The following is a 20,809-nucleotide window of genomic DNA, read 5'->3' on the forward strand; positions in this document are numbered from 1 at the left end:
AGAGGGCACTTTTAATGATATTTTATGATGTTGGCTCCACTGTAGGGATATATTGGAGATGATTTTTTATTACTTTTTCTGTAACACATTTTCTCTGCTGTAAAGGCACCATTGATGACATTTTAGTCGTACCCTGAGAGTGAAGATGTATAATAACGTCACTATTATGTGTACAGTATGTACAGTAATAACATCTGCAGCTTGTCAAGTAAAAAAAAAAAAAAAAAAAGCTCGGGAGGAGTGTACACTTCTATAAAGATGGTGAAGGAGGCGAAAGTCGACGCCTCCTTTTAAATCACACATTTACACCAGGACACACACTGTATTGCTTTCTTGACGAAAGGAGGTTGTTGTGAGCGTGTCGGCTTCCAGGTAAGACTCGTTTCTGTCAGAACAAACAGTACTGTATCTTTAACCTGCTTTAACTTGAAGACAGCAGGGGTACGTTTTTTCCAGATGGAAATGGAAGCGTGTTAACTTTGTGTGTTGAAATGTAGATGACGTAATACAAATGTAACGAAATGTTTAAATGGAAGAGATCCTACACTGAGTCAGCGTTTCTGGTATAAAACTATGGATTTACACCTCAACATGACGGTTACAAAAGATATGAACTACCTTTTCCTTCCAGACAACAATGGACAGACACTCTTAGTTATCATCAGTTATTTCTGTAAAAATGTATTTTATCGACAAAACTTTTTCAAATTTTTGTCGATAAAATGCTCACGCGCCATACATCTAATTTTTCACGCTTTTATATTCAAAATAATTGTCGGTGGTGTAGAACACTCGAGCAAAATCACCGAGTTCCAGTCGGAACGAGGCTCCGCCCCTTTTTTTCCTCTGCAAGTGAAGAGAAATAAAAGTATTCACGTAATACGGTTAATACTTTCATTTTAAATAAATTGACTTTCAAGTGCATTTACAAACTACAACAAGTTCAAGAGGGAACCACATGTGGATACTTACAGTGACATTAAAACATTCGTATTGAGTTTAATCCTGTAGCACTTTTTTTTTATTCATAATAACATTCAAAGGCGAAACACGTGCGTTTCACAATTACACATGGAGTACCATCCCACTTTGTGTTTTATACCTTTTTCTTTTATTATTATTATTATTATTATTATTATTATTTTTGCTTTCTGTCTTTTTTTTTAGTAGAGTAGTTTTCATCACTTATGTCACATTTCTTTTGACTGCACAGTTAAATGCATGATCTATATTTTTCATGCCAAAAAAAATCAAAATCTTTGAATCTTTTGACTCTCTCTCTCTTGCACACATGATCCAAGGGAATTCATTTATTTTTCACCTGTTCTTACTGTCCTTGGACATTCTCTTTGTTCCTTTGTTCTCTTTTTTTTTTTTTGGGGGGGGGGGGGGGGGGTGAAAAGTGAGAGAAATGGATCAAGAAATAAAGTGGATCCCAAAAAGTCTGCTGATGTATTGAGTTGAGGCTATATGTATAGTTCTCTGCAACACCCCTGCTGCCCTACATGGAGCTGCTAGAGAGTATGTAGGTGGTGGGTAAGGTAGGCCCTATTTCATTTTTTTGTTTGGATAAATATTTTAAATGTCAGGTGTACCAGCTGAAATAAATACAGTCACATACATCTGTTTCAATTTAACATTGCAACGCTAAAATATACAGAACCTTAGGCATGCAGGGTAAGGTGTATGGTTATTGTTAAGACAAAATGCCTTGGCACGCGCAACAGGGGCATCGTGTGCATGTACTGTACTCACAGAACCAGTGCTCTTATTAAGAAAATCTCACTCCCAAGCTTTTTTAAAAAGTTGTTAGTCCTGCTTAAAAGTTAAAAAAGACTTAATTCCACAACCGAATAATGTGCAGGTCTAAATACACAATAAAACAACTGAGCCAACTTGTTTATCCAGGCACATTGTCATGTTCAGGATTTACAGTACAAACTGTTGGTTGAGAAAATGGAGCTGGTTACTGTGAAATCCGGATGTATGCTTACAGTATTCATGGGGTTAGTCTGCGTGCCCGGGGCCGTTGCTCTTTAACAGTGTTCTGTGTAAATATCATTTTAAAAATATACAATTTTATTGACCTTCCCAGATTTCGCTTTATGCATGCTTCCCATTCAGGAACACAAAAAGGAACGTTTGTGTCTTTGTGTCCACAACAACATAGGTTATGCTGTAAATAAGCTGTCATGGTCGGAATATGGCAGGCCTGATGCCTGTGTTTATATGACTTACTGTATATATAATGCATTTTTACATATTACATTTACATTAGGTTATCTTATTATTATTTAGCTTGACCCAAATTATTTATAATAAGATTTAGATCTTTGCATAAAAAATTACAGTGGTGTCTCAATGGATCAGGTTCTGGGTTACTGATGCAAGCAACTGTCCAAGCTGTCACTGTTGGGCCACTGGCCAAGGCCCTTAACTCTCTCCTCTCCAGGACGCTGTGTCATGGTTGACCCTGTGCTCTTACCTAAGTTTTTTAACAAGCATGGAAATAAATTTGCCTCTTAGCAGGTGTAATGTAATGTAATGTAATGTATATGTGACAAATAAAGGCACCTTTTAGAGAGCCATGACCAGCCATTTGTATTTATGTTTTATATATTTTTTATTAATGTCTGCTTGTCCAGACATATTTTTAAAGATGAGATTATATATCTTTGTACAGTATGCAGTAGCAGTAACGAGCTGTTATCTGTTTTTTAAATAAATAAGTTTTGTAGAAATGTCCGAAAAGAAATCTTCATATGCACGCACAATCTAAATCTAAAATTATCTAATTAATTATACTCTAAATAATAATGCAAAAGCAGTACATCTGCAAAATAAGAATAAGAATAAGAACTTCTAGATAAATACTTATAATCACAAAAGATTAGATAATAATTGAATTAAACACATTGAATTTGATTTTAATTGAATTTAGGTGCTAAATGGATTTTCCATGGCTAAACATATAAACCATAGTCATTCTCAAAGATATTTCTTCAATATTTCTTTTAGGATAGTCACACTTTCTACTATTTGATTAGATTAATTAGGTGGGAAATCTTGGCTATAGACCTTTTGGTTATGCTGTGCCTTCCATAATTGTTTCTTGATGAGATTCCAGGTTAAATATACTTAATCAATTCCTTCTTCATTCCATCTTCAGTTATCACTTTATACTGCTTAGGGTTTTCAGGAAGGAAGGATGTTCCATTTCAGCTGAATCCTTACCAAATACACACTGTTCCTTGAGGTTGAGATAGTCATTTATTTTCTGCTTCTTTAATTGGGATGTTTAGGCATGATCTTTAGCATAATTCATGATGCTGTCAATCTTCAAAAGAGTTTCTAACCACAGATGATCCACTACCCAATCTAAAGCTGGTATCACTTAACCATCAACACACTCCCATTTCAGCACCAAACAGTTGGTATTGCATATGACCAAAAATGGTTGACTTTGGTATCAATCATTTTGACAGATATTTCTTGGGGAGCATACACTTTGACAAATAAAGTATTCCTAATTACAAGGATTACAACAAAAGTACCTCTCTATTCTTTGAGATGGAATTATTGTTATTGTGATTTAAATCAAGCATTCTGCTTATTTTATCTGTGTAAGTAATACTAGAAAGCACTGAATGTTTTAATGTCACTCTGAAAGTCAGACAGCTTATATATCTTTCTGTATGTGTGAACTTGACCTCAAGCCTAAAATGGATGACCATTCTGGCTGTGATCCCTGTATGAGCTGGAAATTGAGCTTCTGTTTAATTCACTGTGACCTTCCAAGATATGTAACTGTCCATACCTGTAATTTGACTAAAGCATTTAAGACTGCCTTAGAGACAGCCTATCTAGTATCTATTTGCATACTATTTGTGTAATTTTATTGGTATATCACATAACATAGGCTTGATATTTAATTGCATATGCACACAGTTTAGATATTTGGTATTAAAAATTCGGTCATGGATGATAGTAAAGTATTAAGGTCACTGTTATTGGCACCGGTATAATACTTGTATAACATGTGACTAAATAATTCTTTATGATCTTTTTAAATCTTAATGACTCATCTATAAACATGAATTGTAATGTTGTAATGACACTGTTCTGTAGAAGATCTAAAAGATGCAGATCAACACATTTGACCAAAACGACCTTTTGACAGCATGACTGTTTCTGTCCCACACATAATAGTCTAAATTGCTTTAGTGAAGATCGAGATTACTTTTATACATCTTTTCTGGTGTATAAAAGTCTTGTCCGGTTAAAGTGATTCACTTAAAAAATGGCGAAATGTAATAGTTTCTGGATTAGTTCCTGAATATATTTTACAATATTTTATTTTCCCTTTATTTACAAGAACACCACAACAAACCTGTGGTGCTATTTTTCTATGTTTAGTATTCTCAAAAGTGACCTAACTAGAATCTTTATATCATGTGCTACATGCTACACACAATAACAAAGCCCTGCAAAATGATTGGAGAGTGGCACAACACACCCCTGCTCTTTCCACCAACTTAAATTATCCTGTGTGTGGGTGTGTGTGGGGATGGTCAGGGACAGAGAGTGAGGGAGAGGAAGAGAATGTGTGTGAAGAAAGAGAGAGAGAGAGAGAGAGAGAGAGAGCGAGTGTATAGTCTTCTTGTCCAGTAACGCAAGCAATGCGAGTTGCTATTAGTTCCAGCTGGAAGTGTCTAAATTGATTTAGAGCCTACAGCTCTTTCCATGCTCACCAGAACACCGCACATTGCCTCATATCCCATGTGCTCAATGTCCTGCCATGCTGAATTGTTCTCTGGAGATCTAGACTGTGATCTGACTGAAAACAGGTCATCTTTGAACAGGTCTCAAACCTCAAGTGACGTGTTGTCAGTGACAGTACTTTATAAGAGGAGTCATTAAATACAGCCAAGAAAGTATTTTTATAGCAACTTCAGATGCGTAGTGGCCTAAGACAGCTAGTTAAAAGGCTTTCATTTTGATTTAATTATAAATACTTTTATTTATTTTATTATAAATTCTATACTATTAGTAGGGCTTCATGATATTAAAACAACACTTATTGCAGTTGAGATTTAAACTGTGATATGTAACTATTAAATGTGGCACTTTTCTTCAAACAGTACAACTGCTCTCACTAACAGGATGTTGGGCAATATTTATTTATCACCTCAAAAGTACTAAAAAAAATGACAAACTATAAATAAATTCCAGATTCTACAATAAGTACATTTATTCCATTGCAGAATTCTACGATTAAATCATTGCTCAGATCGGATCTAGATTTGTATGCAATTAATTGTGCAGCTTAAGTTATTAATTATAACCTAATAATAAGACTCCTCAGATTTAAAATCAAAGTCTTAAAGATTCTTACAAAAAACATATTTTTTTAGCAAGTCTAATAACACGAATTTGGTAGCATTTAAATTGTAAGAAATAGAAATTATGTGCAGAATATTTCATATTTAATATATTGTGCATTTCCTTACTATGTTTAAAAATCCTAAATGTTTGTTCATTTTCATTTTTTTATGTGGTCTTTGACATCATGTAATGAGGTCACTTCAGTCCAATAGTATAATTTTCTATCTACTCTTTATGTCCAACAAACATTTTAATTTGTTCTATTGTGCTGTCTAGTTAAACAGGACCTCAGTGACTTCTGTGATCTTGTTTCTTAGAATACTTTTGGAAGTTGAAGGCTTGAATGTGGCTCACTGAACTCACAGATACATATACAGTCTGCCTGGAATAACTTGAACATGTGATTTGTCAATGTGCTATTTGTAGGACAGCAGTGAGTGAGATCGAGGTGGTCAGTAGACAGGAGTTCATACATACATATCGTACTCGCTAATAGTAGGTAAAGCTCTTCTACCTATCACTTTCTTGCTGTGGTATAGAGGTTATTGAGTCTGCTTGGCTTCCCACAAATGTGCATGAAGTTGATTTGCTTCAGTGATTTCTTTTCTGTCAGCAAACTATGAAGTTGGCAGTTATCTGTGTTATCGTTGTTGTTGTTTTTTTTTTTTTTTCCCCTGTTGTTCTCAACAGCTGTTCATCCTTTGCTTGGGAATTACATTTTGCTGCAGACATATCTTATTTAATATCTTATTTAAGAGAAAATATCTTTGATTTAAATTTTTAAAAAATGCATATCTGATTAACTCTTTTGCAATGAGTGTGTAGTCTAACTCTTTAACCACAAATCTTATTTTGATAAAGAATGTTCAGAATTCATTCACTATTTTAAATGTATGGGGGGGTGGGGGGGATGTAAGCACGTGTAATTCTGACAGGTTTGTCCAGACCAAAGGGTGTTTAAAATGGCAGATCTTAAAGGGGCAGACAGGTTTGACGTGGCTTTTAGATACTCTCTAACAGATTTTATAGCATGTATTTCTCATCTAAAAACAAATGTTTGGAAATGTTTTTATGCTGATATATTTGATGATGTCACATTATCATTTTTAACACTTAATTATATACTTAACAAGGTTGAGGACAAAATTTACATGCTTTAATTTCGCTGTATTATTGTGCCCTTTTTATTTAGTTAATAATTTTTTTTTTAAGCTTATAAAGTGAAAATACTTTAGATTCTATACTAGTTAACACATGTATTGGATTTTTCTTTACTTCACTAAAAACTTACAGCTATAAGCATACAGACACTCTGATCGTCTCTTTTCTGAAGCCCATTACTTAAGCAGTTTGGTGTTGCGTCATTTGGCTTTATCGTGTCATCATAGACTCTGTGCTTTTCTAGAATCACTTTTAAGGTGACCTCTACTTTATTGTTTTGGGTTGAGTTCATTTATCTGGCGCCTTATGTAAGTGAACATGAATTACATTTTTTTCTGAGTGGAGAGTTTTCAATCCATAAATCATTGTGCAGTCGCCTCCTGTAGCCAGGTCATACTCTAGAGCGGACAAGGACAAAATGTTCCCTTTTCAATGCTGGCCTATAATAAGTAGTAAATAATGATTTAACATGTGGCGAGGACCTAATTCAATCAAACAAAACTCAACATGAAAATTTAAACTGTTTAATCATTGTTTAATTAAAATTACACATCTCACACAATTACACAGCTCACTTCTGTTACTCATTTCCTGTCATCCATGTAGGCTGTGTGGGGAAACAGATCAAATCAGGCCAGTACAAACTGGATCAGATGAACCATGGCTTTGCAGAGGCTTCTGAGTTTTGGCAAGCAGCTGTTGCGCGTGAAAGTGGTGAATTGCAGCTTGGAAGACTCTCGTCTCTCTCGATGTCTGAACACGTTTGACCTAGTGGCTCTGGGAGTGGGCAGCACTCTGGGAGCTGGGGTGTACGTCCTGGCTGGCGCAGTGGCACGCGAGAATGCGGGGCCTGCCATAGTGCTGTCTTTCCTTATTGCTGCTATGGCATCGGTGCTGGCTGGCCTTTGCTATGCTGAGTTCGGGGCACGAGTACCCAAGACAGGCTCAGCGTATCTGTACAGCTATGTGACAGTGGGGGAGCTCTGGGCCTTCATCACTGGCTGGAACCTGATCCTTTCTTATATCATAGGTAGGACCATGCATACTAATTTTTTATTTACTTTTGTATTAAATGCATTTAAAACAAATAAAGTGGACATTGTATATAAAAATAACATTGCTCTGTACATTAAAAAAAAAATTTCATTGATGTGCATATATACTCAGTAGCTACTTTAATACGAATGCCTGTACACTTGCCAGTGTTGTTGCTACCAGACTAGCTGGTCTAAATATTTATGAACCTCTCTGATCTCCTGGGTTTTTAAGATGCAGCAAACTCCCGAGCTTATAGAGAATGCTTCCAAAAAGCCAAAAACATTTAGCGAAAAGCAGTTCTAAAAAGCAGAACTAAAAAAAAAAAAAAAGCATCTCAGAATGCACAACACATGGAACATTAAGGAAGATGGGATAAAACAGTAGAATGTAAGGTTTCACTCTTGTCAGCAAAGAACAGAAATCTTAGACTACACTGGGCACACAAGCTTGACAGTTGATGATTGGAGATTTTTTTCTTCCAATTTTTAACTGACCAGTTAAGCTGGCCTTGACCTTGAATCTCTTGAACATGCACTGCATGCATAGAAGTTGCCTATGAGTGTATAAAACAATTAATAATGTGATTTTAGGCCAATTACTCTTTTAAATAAATGAACATTTTCCATGCAGTATAATTTTGTTGCATCTTCTCTCATTCTTTGTTAATCGGAAAAGGCACCGCCAGCGTAGCTCGTGCATGGAGCTCTACGTTCGATGAGCTGATCGGCAAACATATTGAGATGTTTTGTCGACAGTACATGAGCATGAAGTTGCCAGGTGTGTTGGCTGATTATCCGGATATGTTTGCGGTGGCCATTATTCTGTGTCTTTCAGGTACTTTATTAAATAATCAACCTGTAATATAAACACAATTTACACCAATGCATACTGTGCAAGTTTATGTTAAAAGTAATTTATGGATTCTCCACATTTTTTTATGATGATGGTAATGTCAACATGAGGAATTTGGTTATATTCTAATATGATTTTTATGACTATTAATCTTTTTCTTATGCAGGCTTGTTGGCCTTTGGAGTGAAAGAGTCAGCCATGGTTAATAAGGTTTTCACCTGCATCAATATTCTGGTGCTGTTGTTCATGGTGGTATCAGGTCTGGTCAAAGGCACGATGAAGAACTGGCAGCTGAATCCTGATGAGATTCTTGATGCCACCAATTCCTCAGGACTCAAGTGAGCAGCATGCAGAAGCTGAAATCCTTTCTGTTGTGCTTCCCAGTACAGCAGGTTCATCATCAACTCTAAGGCTATTTCCTTGCAGATAGTTGGGTATTAGTGCTGGGGTTTGGGGACACTGCAAATTTAGAAGGATGTTGTACCATTTTCTTTGCCAAAACTTTTTAAAATTTTAACTCTTGCCTCATATAGCCATTTTGATGGTTGTATGGGGAAATAAAACATAATGTGTTCTGCTATATGAAAAAAATAAATGGGGTGGTGCCATGACCATGACGATCAGTGTGAAGCAGAGGGCCATTATCCCAAAATTATTATTATTTTTAATTAAAGAATGTCATCCTGACAGTGTATGTAGTGGTAGCTTAGTGGTTAGCATTGTCGCCTTGCACCTTCAGGGTCCAGGTTTGATTTCCACCCAAGGTCTGTGTGCATGGAGTTGGCATGTTCTCATCATGCTTGATAGGTTTCCACCGGGTGCTCCAGTTTCCTCCCACAGTCCAAAAACATGCAGATTAGGCTAATTGGCGTCCTCAAATTGTGTGTGTGTGTGCCCTGAGATGGAATGGCACGCAACCTTGTGCTCCAAGTCTTCTGGGATAGGCTTCAGGAGACAATGAGTGAGTGAGTGAGAATGACATCAAATGTTGTCATCAATCATATTAGAATAGGTATAAGAATTTTTTTTAACAGGTTCTCTTTTCCCCCTATTATATATAAAAAAAAATAATAATAATAATTTGTCTTGCATTATTGTAATAGATGCTGTATAGAAAGTGACTTAACCTTCTGAGTAAATGGTGCTGGAGTAAATACTTATATGAAATAATGTTCTCTTTGTTCTCTGTTTCCCCTCTCTGAAAAGTACAACAGAGGAGAAGGAATTTGCCAAGAGCTTGGGAATGGGTGGATTTATGCCATTTGGCTTCACTGGAGTTCTCTCTGGAGCTGCAACTTGCTTCTATGCATTCGTTGGGTTCGACTGCATTGCCACAACAGGTGAGTAAGTGTATAAGAGACAGGGGGTGAAGTGGAAACTCCTACTCACATAATATTTTTTCAAAACCAGGCTTAGTAAAATTTAGCTAAGTTCAAATGTTTTAAACAATAGCATGTTGTTCAGTTGCTTTGGATTTATGGTTGGTTATCTCCACACTAAATGTTTATATTGTTTTGCACCAGTTCCCTTTCTCTTAACACTTATTCAAGGATTTAGCTAACATCATTTTCTCCAGCATTTACTGCCCCCTTAACTCCCCCTGCTCCTCCTCTATATTTTACATTGAGCTATGTTCACGCCCCTGTTTTTTGAACTCTGATTGGTGGAATTTTGGTTTATGTCTGCCTGGGCATGTCTTTCTCCCCAGAGCACATTGCTGAATTTGGATCTGTTTCATAACCTAGTCCCCCAACCCCCTTCCATAAAGGCATTTGGCCTTTCCTATGTTCTTTTGCTTTTGGCAGCAACAGTCATTTCTCATATCTTATCCTAAGTACAGTGAACATAGTCAGAGTCCACTTGCACCAGAAACTACACAGAGCTCACTGTCAAATCTGGCTCAATCTTGTTCAGTCTGTAAGATGCCAGATGCCACTACTGATAATGCTTCAATTGTGGGGGAAAAAAGAATTCCAAGAATATAAACAGAAATATGATAAGTTAATTACTAACATATTAATTAATTATGATACATAATACATTATTAATTATGCTTTGATATATTAATTACACTGTGAAATTGATCAATGGGTACCTTAACATTTTTATAAATCTGGACTGGTTGCCATTATATAAAGCATAAAACATGTTTCAAAGTACTAAAAGTTTAAATTAATAAAAATGTATCATTTGAATTGATGGATTGATGAATGAAACCATCATAGAATAGCTCCTCAGTATGCATACTCTTTCTCAGACTTTTTACAAGGATAGGGTTCAAATGCTTCAACTCTAATTGGTTTGGAAAAACAGAATGTTATTTCATGCCAGAAGAGTGTGTGCCAATTTTTCTCTGAAGTAGAGCTAGGAACATTTCTGTCTGGATTTGCATTGCGTATGTTTTTTGTAGTTAAAATTTGCATTACGTTTTTTCAGGCCTGCCATTTCTCAGTGAGTCATTAATTAAAATTTGTTCTAAACTCATTGCACTGTTCCATGCAATATGATGTAGGGAGGACATTGCAGTTTTTGCACATAGGTCACTTAAATATCTTCTAGGTGAGGAGGTGAAGAATCCTCAGAGGGCCATCCCCATCGGCATCGTCTCCTCTCTGCTCATCTGTTTTGTTGCCTACTTTGGTGTGTCAGCTGCTCTTACTATGATGATGCCATACTACCTGCTGGATAGGAAAAGCCCAATTCCTGTGGCCTTTAAATATGTAGGCTGGGAGGGAGCCACCTACGCAGTGGCTGTAGGCTCTCTGTGTGCCCTCTCTACCAGGTAAGCACAAAACTAACAGTCAAAACATGGTCTTGATGCTAAAAATTGTCTCATCTGGGTGAAAATGAATTTTTAGATAAGATCATATAACACCATGTTTTATAATATTTAATTCATGCTTAATTTTATTTGTAAATATGCATACTTTTATATTTTTATCAGCTAAACAACAGATTTACTAAACACTATTTTATGCCGTTTTATGTAGCGTCTGTAACTTTTTTGAATTTGAATCTTTCAATGATCTTAATGGTCATTCAGATTAAACTTGTCCAATTTAGATTTTATATGAAATTTACATAAACCTGAAAAAGTGCATTATTCTAAAATGCTAAAATGTTAAGATATTGCAACATTAATTTCACATGGCTACAGACACCACAGATTTTTTGCTTCTTTTAAAAAAAAAAATCCCTTTACCAAAAACTAGAATGATTTAATTTAAGAATTTAATTTAATAATTAAATGTAAATATTTTCATTTAACAATTTTACAGGTTATATAATTCTAGACCTTACACCAATTTCAGTATCAATACTCAAAAAGAAATATGAATAATTTACATTTTAAATTATTATTGTTTAAAGCAAGTCAATATAACACTAAAAATGGCCATTTTGGGGGAACATATAAAATTATCTCTCTAAAAATGCTGAAGTTAGCAACTTGAAATTTTTACAGAAGTAAGAATACATCCATATTGAATTAACTTTAGAAGTAGCTACTTTGGCACACACATTTTCTGTATTATACAGAATGTATAACATTAAAAATAAAATCAGCACCAATACTGTGTTTTGGCCATGAGCTTATACACATGGAAACAGATGTTGTATAAACAATCGAGGTCAGCTGAGTACTAAAAGATTCCATGTCCAGTTTGTCAAATATAAAAATTAGAAACTAAAATATAATATGACGGGCGTCCAAGAAAAAAACAGAATTTGTAATGTAATTTCTCTAGAAGGAAGGCATGAAAACCAGTTTACATTTCTAGAAGACTTCAAGTACAGTATGGTACAGAGACTGTTAGCTGCAATAAAATATGCAAATGTTTTAAAGAAGACCATACCTCCATGAATGAAATTTATGGCCAAGGTGGATATACCCAATCTTTTTACATCAATGGATAACTTTTTTGTTTTTGCAGGACAGTGCATGACATCATACTGTCCACCACCTTAATTGCATGTTATAGGAGTTTAGCTAAGTTATTGCCACATCCCCAATACAGTCCTGACCTCACTCCAAGCAATTTCCCCCTTTTTGGGACAATAAAGGGCTTCCTGGGAGGCCAGCATGGGATTTTCCAAAATAAGTGCATTAGTGTAGCAGGTGATTATATAGAAAAATAAAAACAGTTTTAACTCTCATAACTGTGTTCTTTTATTCTGCTCAATTAAAAGTCCTTGTTTGACATGAACGCCCTCATACATAAGACATGCAATTAATATGGCAAAATTAATTTTAATTAAAATTGATTTGGATTAATCCTATAGCATAAAGATTTCTAAAATCTCAGGACATATGAATGCACTTGTACCAGGAAGTGGAAAGAGGTGATAAGCAATGTGTCCTGTGCTTGCATACATGGCATTGCATGTGTATATTTGTCTGAGGGTGTACATATGACCCCTTTGCTAAAAATATGCATCATAGTGCCTAACTATGTGTTCTTTCGTTAAGCTAAGTTGATTGATTTATTACTTTTTTGTCCTTTTTTTTAGGAAAGTCTATTATACTTGTAAAACGTTATTCTTATATAAAATGTTCATAATACAAAAAAGTATTTTCTTGCATTTATAACAATTATAAAGATTTTTTGCATGATCGTATAAAATTTCTTCAACAGAGCTGAACTGATTAAATAATGTAATGTGTTTGTTTCATAGATGATGATGATAATAATAATAATAATAATAATAATAGTAATAATAATCATAATAATAATCATAATTTAAAACAGGTTTGTGCTTCAGTGCATCGTTTTTTCTTCTGTGCAATCTAATCTGTTTAGTTGCCATGAAGAGAAAAAGTTGTACTGTTTTAAATGCATTGATCTGTGTGTCTTTTTCTCACTGCTTATTCTGATGGAACCACGGTGACATGGTTTCATCACTGACTGTGAATGCACTTTGCCATAGGACAGTGAATGCAATTTATCACTTCTTAACATGCATGGCATGGCCTCTCCAATCTCTAATGCTAGCCTCATCGGTACCATGTTCCCAATGCCACGGGTTTTGTGGACGATGGCAGGTGATGGGCTGATCTTCAAATACATGGCAGAAATCAACCCGAAAACAAAAACCCCCTTGCCTGCTACTCTAACATCTGGCTTTGTGGCAGGTGAGAAAGACTCTTAATACTACTAACATTTCACTGGCCCTGGAATTGATATTCAGCTGTCCTTTTGAACTCTGACTGTCTTAGTGCATGCAGTATCTCACCACGTGTAGTTGGTGTTGGGAGTCTGATGGGTTTATCTGTTGGAGTTAGCAACCTCGATTCTATATTAACACATTTTAATCGATAGACGCTATACTGTATGTCCCACAAATTCTGCAAAGACTTTCTTCTTTTTTTTTTTACTCATTTTTGTTTTTGTCTATGATGATGTACACCTTAAATCATCTTCCTTCAACCATTTTCCCATACCTAGTCTCCTGGGTTCTATGTTTCCTCTACCTCGTATTATCTATGCCATGTCCCGAGATGGTCTCCTCTTCTCTTTTCTGGCACATGTGAGCAAGAGGAAGACACCCATCATTGCCACGATGGCTGCCGGGGTATTGTCCGGTAAGAGCGGCACCCTCGTGGAAAAGTCGGAAACTTCCGCTGATGTAGTCATAGATACTATTTTATTGTTTACGCTACAAACAGACCTTTCTAGGTCAGGAGCTTGCTATGAGTTGTTAATGTTTGTTGTAGTTTTGCTTCCATGGTAAAACCTGGACATGGTTATGAGAAATCACAATCAACAAGGTTGCACTTGCGGGTATAATTTGACATCACATGGGTCACATGGATAAACTAGTTTGTTTTGGTAGCCATCTTGTTTTACCTTGTTTTTCTTTTTCAAAATCAAACCTTTTTTAAAGATAATATCTTTACAATATGTGACTGATATTTGAATCTTCACTAGGGGTCAAGAGACACTTTTCCTTAGTTTTCCCTGCACAAACACTAACATTTACACTTAACAGATTTTCTTTTAAATCCTGTAAGCGAATATGGAAGCTTTGGCAAAATGAAAGTTGTCCCAGATCAAGGTCAAATATTCATGTACTATGTCCTTTCCTGTGCCCTATAGTCTTCTATTGGCTTTGCTTGTGTTGTTAAACATTGGGACTTTTATATGGGCAGATGACATGATTGACTTACTACATAAAAAAAAATTTTTATAGAATGTTCCTGGTTTTTACCATGTTTACTATAAACTATGAGATTTTTATTTTTTCTTAATTTTTTTTAATGTATACATTTTTTAGGCCCCAATCCTGAATAATGTTAATATGTGCGTGTCTTTGTGGCTGTTCTTTCTCCTCCTGCACAGCTGTCATGGCATTTTTGTTTGATCTCAAGGATCTGGTTGATCTTATGTCTATCGGCACACTCCTGGCTTACACTTTGGTTGCTGCATGTGTGCTAGTGCTCAGGTGAGTTGTGTCATCCTTTCTGCGTTTTGAATTATCAGTAAATATATAACGCTTAATAATAGTACACATTTTACACAAAATCTTTATATTTACTGCTACTAAAAATAGAACATGTTTAAAGTAAACATTTGGTGTCTAATATCAATAATATACTATAATAAGTACTTATATTTTGGAAACTGTCATTTAATTTAACTACCATGTTTAACCCTAAATACTAGCCCCAATATTGATGAGAAATGGAGATACTTAGAATCACAAAGAGATTACTGTGGAAAAAGACCTTAAGTGTAAAAGTCTTGTTGTTTCAGGTATCAACCAGATCACCATACTCAGGGCTACCAGATGGCAAGCTCACACGAGGAGCTGGAGATGAGAGAATCCTTTAGTACTACGAGTATGGGCATTTTGCCTGGCATAGAGGAGCGCTTCAGTTTCAAAACAATGCTTTTCCCTGACAACACAGAGCCGTCTGGTCTTTCTGGTTCTGCCGTCAATGTCTGTGCAAGCTTGCTTGGTAAGATTTGAATAATGGGTGATATAATCACATTCTATCATTTTTTGCTGGTTATGTTTTCAGTACCATGACATACTTATGTTAGGGCTTATTCCAGCCAAGAATGGTCTGCTTATACTGTAGCTTCACAATTCACTGATGTTTCAAAGATTTTTTTTTGTATTATATATACAGTTGTGGTTAGAAATGTACACAAATATACACTTACCATAAACATGATTAACAGGGCTTTTTAGGGGAAAATAAGGTATATACAACATACCTGTTTAATAGAACACTAAAAAATATTCTTATATGAATATATTTAAATTCAAGTCAGAATTTAGTTTAAAAAACTTGAACTTAGAATAAACTATTTAAATACAATTAAGAACATTATAATTTTATTAAGGTTAGGACAATAGATATAATATCAGTATGTTACAGCTACATGCGGCCAGAACTATTTTGAGTAAAAAAAAAAAAAAAAAATTTGGACGTGAAATGGAAAAAACAACTACCTTTTTTTCTTTGTATATTCCAAAGCTACACTTACGCACTTACATATAGGTGCTTGGATAGAAAGGTTTCTCAGTATGCCAAAGTCATGACCGGACTGCCTGCTTTACAACTGAAACTCTGGCCTTCCAGGAACTCCTTTAATGACACAAACAAGTGGAAATAGCTTGACGCGAGGTCAGGACAGTATCAGTAACTCCCAGCTCAGTTCCTATAATGTGCAAGTGGTGTTTATGAAAGATTGTGTGTACAGTTACCACATTGAGATGCGTCTCTTCTTCAAGATGCCCATAAGTTATCCATCTGTTGTAAAAATGTGTCCCACTTGCTAATGTTCATGGAAAAGGCTGCAGTGGGCCCTGAACCACCTTGTCCGAGATCGTCATTCCTGGATGTGCAGCCTTCTGTTAAATATTTGCCCCATTCAAATGTTTAACTGCAACTAAGCAGTAAATTTTGTCATAAGTTCCAGTTTATTTACCTTGAATGTTCATCTTGTCTATATACTGTGTGTATATACCGCGTGTATATACCGTGTTTGTAATGACCAGAAAGCCCAATATTGCCATGACCTTCATCTTTGAGGATATATCAACGTCAGTTTTATGTGGGCTGCAGGTTTCCTGATCCTGGTTTTTTCAGTCGTGGCTGTGCAGGGTGGTGCTACCAGCTGGAGCATAGCAACCCTCTGTGTGATTGCCTTGGTATGTCTTCTTCTCACACTTATCATCTGGAGGCAGCCAGAGAGCAAAAGCAAGCTCTCATTTAAGGTTAGTAAGACTGTGCAGCCTACAGTTATCCATCAAAGAATTATGCAAACAAGGTAAATGTGAACCCTGCAGCAATCCATTTGCAGTCACATCCTTAATTTTTTTTCACTTTTGGTTTGCACCATTTTTTTTCCTTAAGTGCCATGACATCATACCGTAGCCATACATAAGGCAAGGCACTGAAGTAATAATGATAATAATAAATATTGCATTAGTTGAACGATTTGACTTTATTTCTTGCAGGTCCCTCTGTTGCCCTTCCTCCCTGTGGTAAGCATGTTTGTTAATGTGTATCTGATGATGCAGCTGGACAGAGGGACCTGGATACGATTTGCCATATGGATGTTTATCGGTATGTGTGATTATTATACATAAAGAGAAACATATTCTTCTCAAGAGCCCTATAAAATATGTTCTTTGCCTTTTATTGTGAAACTGTGTAGTATTTTAATTCAATTATATGTAATTTTAAAAAAACTATGAAAAGGGTTTAAAAAGAGTACCTATAATAGCTTTAATGTGTTGATTAATAGACCTTTCATACTTTATCACTTATTTCATCCCAGGCCTTATTATATACTTTGGCTATGGAATATGGCACAGCTCAGAAGGTGCCCTGACTCATTCCAGTCCAGATGAAGTGTCTGATGAGTGTAAATCCACCGGTACTCACGAGGATGTCATGTCCCCTGAGAAAGAGGCCTTCCTCAACAACAGACAAGAGGATGGGGATGAAGAAAATGGTGAGCTCTGATGTTGAGGATCAAATGAGCTTCAGCTTCTGCCTGCTAGACCTTCTCTCTGAACCGCAACACTCAGGACCGCTGAGGAGCACAAACTGTTAACAGACTGAGCATGGAGAGATGCATCATGGTGGTTGATTAGTTCCTTATAAGAGACTGAGAGGCCTGTTGTTGGATAGTGCTTTTTGGTGTTCTAATTTGCACCCAAAATGAAACAAGAACAGTTGGATATTTGATCTAAAGCAACATGATCTTGCTCGATTCTGTTAGATTAGGTTGCTAAGCTACCCTTTGGGGCAGGGGTAGCTCAGTGGTTAAGGCCTTGGACGACAGTATGGTCCGAATCACCAAGTTACCCCTGTTACCCTTAAGCTTCAACTGCTCAGATTTATGATAAGATAAAAAAAAAAAAGTCGCTCTGGATAAGCATTTCTGCCAAATGCTGAAATGTAAATGAAAAGTAGTTAAGTACCGAGTGTCCAGTTTTACAATTCATTTTTACAATATTCCACATGTTAGAACTCCATTAGAATACATTCACACCAAGCTGAAGTACGATCATGGACACGTTGCCTTCCCTAGGCTTCTTTTAACAGTTTAGTTTGTTTAATAAGTAAATCAACTCCACACATGGCTTAGGGCTTTTTATAAATTCATATTTAGTTTAAGCCCACCGTCCCTACTAGTCTGAACTGGAGCTGAACTGGTCTGATCGAAATTTAATACATCTGGTATTTATAGAAAGCTATCGCTACCTATTACAGCCACTGCCACCTGGTGGAGTGCTAGCGAACACAGACAGAAAACTAAAGCTCTTTCCTGCGTACTGAGAGGGGTATATTACCAGTACTGGGTGATTTTTCTCATATAGTGTTTTTCAGCTGCTAATTTAAATCTTCATCTCAAGAATATTTAAAAAGAGTTTGTAGGACTAAAACCTTTTAGCCTGGTTTGGGTAATAGAAACTTGTCATAAGTGGTTGCTTCTTGTGAAGATATGAAGTTTAATATCTAAGTTTAATAGTAATAAATGCAGATATATTAGACGTTGGCATAATGTTTTCCCTTATGGTAAATTCCTTTCCTGACAAAGATTAATTAAGTGCTTTACATAGTTGCAACAGGTAAAGTATGATAAGGTGCATTATTGAATCTCACTCACTCACTCACTCACTCATCTTCTATACCGCTTTATCCTATATTCAGGATCGCAGGGCCCTGAAACCTATGCCAGGAGACTTAAGGCACAAGGCGGGTTACACCCTGGACACGGTGCCAATTAATCGCTGGGCACACATATGTACACACACTCACACACTTATTCACACACTATGGGTAATTTGGGAATATCAATTAACCTTACCTACATGTCCTTGGGATATAATGGAGGAAACCGGAGTACCCGGGGGAAACCCACCAAGCACGGGAAGAACATGCAAACTCCATGCACACAGAGACCACAGCCTGGCCTGGAATTGAACCCGTACCCTGGAGGTGCATTAATGAATCTATGATCTATAATTACAGTTAATGTAAAATCTATGAAATTACATTTGTGTAATAACCAGATCACCTGTGTTTATTATATAGCCTCATTCGCCTGTCATTTCCCCACATTGAAAAGGTTATCTATTCCATTCGTCCAGTAAAGTAGTGCAGATTGTATTATACTTAAGGGAGACACTTTGGTGGTGTAATGAAGAAAAAATACTATGACACATGATACAATGTTTTTTCCTCAATAACCAAATTTCTCAAGGTAGATTATTCATCTTACACCATAGCAGTCTGCCAAGAACTACATGTGTTAAAGAAAAAAATATCTGCAAAATAAGTCCTATTAGATGCAATCTTCCACCAGCTGAGCTGAATTTAAGTTTATTGACCAGATTTAAAAATAATCATTTCCCCCTGCAGAGAACAGCTAGATTTTACAGCTCATTGAGTGTGTACATGTTTTATAGTTGAAATAATGTAATGCTGTTTACACCTTTTTTGTCATTTTAGAACAGTGTCTTTTTTTTTGTTGGACCATTTCTGCTGTATTGTTTGTGTCCCAGTATAGTTGAGACGTGCTGTAGCTCAAATCACTGTACTTTGCATTTGTACTGTAAATAAAATGATGTTAGCCACATTTTTTTGTTTTATTTTATTTTTTATTTATATTACAGAAATAGCCATTCTGCAAATTTAGAATTATATAATTATGTGAAAGAATCAAATTAGGTAATTACCGCAGTAGTAAAGGGATTTTAATGTACGTAAGTACAGATGTATAATTAATTCAACTTGAAATTTGCCTAATTTTGATACAGTTTATATTGCTTTAAATTGTTGACTTTGTGGGATTTCTTTAGATGAGTAATGAGTAATAATCTATGCATCCATCTAGGAGCCTCTATAGTCCAACTAGGAACCATGAAGGCCAATTGTGGCCATTGTATTTATTCCCATTTGTAAAATTGTGGTAGGACCTCAATATTAATGAATAATACTAGCCCACTTTATTTATACCTTCATACATGCATAAAACTCTGAACACAGATGGCTACCACTGCTACTTCACTACTGGGATGTCCTTTGTGTACCACTAATATTACATAATGATATTAAATAAGTCACTGATATTAAATAATACTGTATCGAAAGTGAAAGACATATGTCAAGGGTCAAAAACACTGTTCTGCTCCATTCTTCTATATACTTTCACCTTAAAATACAGAATATATTCAGTTTTACAAGTTTAATTTATCATCTGAATTTCTTGAAATTCATCATCAGAAGAAAAATAAAGAATATTTTCCCCTTTTTCAGTTACTGTAAATCAATAGAAGAACCTTATTGTCCCCATATGCGCATAATCATGTATTTTGTGTATTTGCCAAGGCTAAAAAATTTATTAAAAAATATTGTGGATTATTGTGGCCTGTGATGGTACAATATAAACTTTATACAATATATACAATACACACCATTGTGATGGTACAATATACACATAAAAAAAGTAAAAAACAAAACAATGATTTCATAGATGTCAAAATTAAGTTGAAAAAGTATTAACATTTAAGAGATAAAAGGGGTAAATGTCCCCCTTTAGTCATGTTGTAAACCAAGAACTTTTCCATACATTCCCTGAGTTAATCAGTCCTGCTACCTTTGTTTTAATTCCTTTTTGTGACTGAATTATGCAACAACTTAAATGTAAATAATTCAATCTACATATTACCAAATGTTTACTTTTACAACAGCAACACAGCAAACCAATTCATTTGTTGTCAAAAATTGATAGAGCTTAACCGTTAATCTCTTTTTGTGGACTATTTTTCTAGAATTCCTAGATTTTTAAGTATATCTGTGGGGTTTGTGCTCAGTCACAAAACATATGTGAGTTCAGGAACTAATGTT

At 35.6% G+C, this 20,809-nt stretch overlaps 1 protein-coding gene across 4 annotated transcripts; it reads left to right on the plus strand.

The window, feature by feature from the left end:
- The first annotated feature begins 263 nt into the window (after positions 1-263).
- Positions 264-19,538, plus strand: slc7a1a (solute carrier family 7 member 1a). Of its 4 annotated transcripts, none has more exons than XM_053516354.1 (13): positions 331-372; positions 5,812-5,884; positions 7,153-7,576; positions 8,260-8,418; positions 8,603-8,774; positions 9,643-9,776; positions 10,996-11,218; positions 13,428-13,567; positions 14,775-14,877; positions 15,189-15,394; positions 16,511-16,662; positions 16,906-17,014; positions 17,229-19,538. In XM_053516354.1, the coding sequence occupies exons 3-13, from the start codon at positions 7,207-7,209 to the stop codon at positions 17,414-17,416; spliced, it is 1,956 nt and encodes a 651-aa protein (XP_053372329.1). In that variant the 5' UTR covers positions 331-372; positions 5,812-5,884; positions 7,153-7,206; the 3' UTR covers positions 17,417-19,538. The 4 variants fall into 4 exon arrangements, with proteins under 4 accessions (XP_053372330.1, XP_053372329.1, XP_053372331.1 ...); XM_053516356.1 differs by having other exon boundaries at positions 5,812-5,880; XM_053516358.1 differs by lacking the exon at positions 13,428-13,567 and adding an exon at positions 13,881-14,017 and having other exon boundaries at positions 333-372.
- The last annotated feature ends 1,271 nt before the right edge of the window (positions 19,539-20,809 follow it).

The sequence above is a fragment of the Clarias gariepinus genome, chromosome 17 (assembly GCF_024256425.1).
Source record: "Clarias gariepinus isolate MV-2021 ecotype Netherlands chromosome 17, CGAR_prim_01v2, whole genome shotgun sequence".
NCBI classification, from domain to species: Eukaryota; Metazoa; Chordata; class Actinopteri; order Siluriformes; family Clariidae; genus Clarias; species Clarias gariepinus.